Here is a 2670-nt window from a genome sequence, read left to right on the forward strand (position 1 = left end):
CTTAATAATTATCCTCTTAAAGATCCCCTGACTGGTAACTTCCTGCTGTTTAAAATCGCATGTTGCCAATACTTGTCAACATAAGATGACTTGTGCCTCATTAATTCTTTTGAATTTTACTAATGATTGCTTAAGGGTTTTATTTCAAGTCTAATTGAACACAACAATTCTGAGGACACATTAATTAATGATGGTGACAATAATATTAATAGCAAGGATATATTGTGGTATTAAGTAAAATTATTAAATCAACAGTAAAATCAAAACATATGCTAGAATGCACAAAGAAAATTTTTAAAAGGGTATTCTGGATATGTGGTACAAGTATGATGCTTACAAGAGAGAAGAACAAGGTCTACTGTTAGAATAGGATTAGTGTCTGCCATCAGACACACACATATAGATTACAATCACAAAAAACAAACAAACAAAAAAAACCAAGAGCATAGTTGTGAAATTACAATGTTAAGCTAATGCATCATTATACATAGTAAGGACTACCTAATAGTCTTGGTTTTATTTCATTCCATACAGATTGCTAAAGAAAAGAAAGAGCAACTCCTTGATGAAGTGTTTCATTTTAAAGTGTGGAGGTTGGTTATCATTGACTCAATAGTCTTCATATCCAAAAGGGTATGACCTAGGGTGTCAGGGTGGCCAAGGGGTCTAAGGAACCAGTATCAAGCTCATCTTCCAATGGTCCATGATAGTGTCCTAACTAAATCTCAAAATTCCAGAAAAGAGAAATGTAGTGAATCACTAGAAATCATCAATCAGGCAAAAGCCTTTCACAGACTCTCATTTTGATGCTAATATAAAAGAGTGTTCATAAAAGTTTCTAGAATCCATGTTAAATACATTTAAGCTTTGCATACATATTGTAGATTTAAATATTGCCAGTAATATAAATATAAAACTTCAGTTTGTTTTTTGTTCATAAAATGTTCCTGCCTTATTATCTGTTAATCATGATTGACTGAAAAAATCATTTCATCTTTTATTATTTTTATTTTTGACAATCTTCTCTGAAGCAATTTCTGAATTACTTTCTCAAGAAATCAAGGCAAATATTAACCATAATTTTTTCATCACCATTTGCAGTATCAGACATCAGAGTAAAAGATGACATCTTCAACCTCATTAAATTACACCAATCTCAGAGACATCTGGTACACCATGATTGGGATCCCAGGACTAGAAGACATACACATTTGGCTCTCCATTCCCATCTGTTCAATGTACATAGTAGCTTTTGTAGGAAACACATTCCTAATATTGCTGATCTCCACTGAGCATAGTCTTCATGAACCCATGTACTTTTTCCTTTCAATGCTGGCCCTGGCAGATATTTTTCTGTCCACAGTGACCATTCCAAAGGTATTAGCAATATTCTGGTTCCAGGCTAGGGGCATTACTTTTGCTATCTGTGTGTCCCAGATGTTTTTTCTCCACTTTGTCTTTGTGAAAGAGTCTGGTATATTGTTATCCATGGCATTTGACCATTATGTGGCCATATGCTATCCACTAAGATATACAAACATTCTAACACCATCTGTCATCAGTAGAATGGGCTCTGCATCTGTGACTAGAAGCTTCTTCATATACTTTCCCTTAATCTTCCTTGTTTATCGGCTTACCTACTGTGGGAAGAACATCATTTATCACTCCTACTGTGAACACATGGGTATTGCCAGGTTGGCCTGTGACAGCATCAAGGTCAATATTTACTATGGGATGGTTGTAGCTTTATTTTCCATATGCCTAGATGTGGTACTGATCATTGTCTCATATATCCTTATACTTTGTGCTGTATTTAGAATTCCTTCTCGAGATGCCCGACTCAAGGCTCTGGGTACATGTGCTTCCCATGTCTGTGTTATCCTACTATTTTATACACCAGTTTTCTTTTCTTCCCTTGCTCACCGTTTTGGAGGTCACAGCATACCAGTGCATGTTCACATCCTCCTTGCTAACCTCTATGTGGTTCTCCCACCTTCCCTCAACCCCATCATTTATGGAGTAAAGACCAAGCAAATTAAGGAGAGATTTGTTGAGGTCTTTTCTTTGAACAAGGCACTTTGTTGACATAAAACCAAGCAGCTTATTACTTTTGTCTTCCCACAAAAACATTAAAAATTAAGAGCATCTGAAGATTTAGTAGAAATATTCATGTATAATTAAGATACAATTAAATAACAATCTGTAGTAAAAAAAACTGTTAAGTTCTTAATAATTGTATGCCTTTGGTTCAAGTCAGTCTTATTATTGTTTATTGTGTATTAATAATAATCAAGTAATTAATAATGTGATAAATTAACCAGAATTTATGTTGAAAAGTCCTAATAGTTTTGATCACATCTAATTACATCTAATACATTTTTCTTCATAAAATTGTTCAGAGTGTGCAATTAATATGTATGTTTTGGTTATCTTATCTCAGTTTCTCTATTGTTCTAAAATGCAAAGTATATATAAGGAGAAATATTTAATTTGTTCAGCTTAGCCCACAGTGATATATATATTTACTCACAAAGTCATTTACCCTGTTCAACAAATGTCTCTGCATGTTTTTAAATTTGACTTCAGTGAAAACAAATTTTTAAAGGCAAAATTACATTAATATCATCATAAATTTGACATCCTCAAAATTAATTTCTTAGAAAATTGCTA

General features: G+C 33.3%; 1 protein-coding gene across 1 annotated transcript; it reads left to right on the forward strand.

Moving 5' to 3' along the window:
• Positions 1 to 1122: 1122 nt before the first annotated feature.
• LOC127228059 (olfactory receptor 52Z1P) lies at positions 1123 to 2085 on the forward strand. Its single transcript, XM_051192497.1, has one exon. It carries the CDS (start codon positions 1123 to 1125, stop codon positions 2083 to 2085), a length of 963 nt encoding a protein of 320 aa, XP_051048454.1.
• Positions 2086 to 2670: the final 585 nt, after the last annotated feature.

Source organism: Phodopus roborovskii, unplaced genomic scaffold (assembly GCF_943737965.1).
Source record: "Phodopus roborovskii unplaced genomic scaffold, PHOROB, whole genome shotgun sequence".
Lineage (NCBI taxonomy): Eukaryota > Metazoa > Chordata > Mammalia > Rodentia > Cricetidae > Phodopus > Phodopus roborovskii.

What these genes read in the sequence shown, in the direction of transcription:
- LOC127228059 (XM_051192497.1), top strand. Translation starts at nt 1,123, where the DNA reads ATGACATCTTCAACCTCATTAAATTACACCAATCTCAGAGACATCTGG.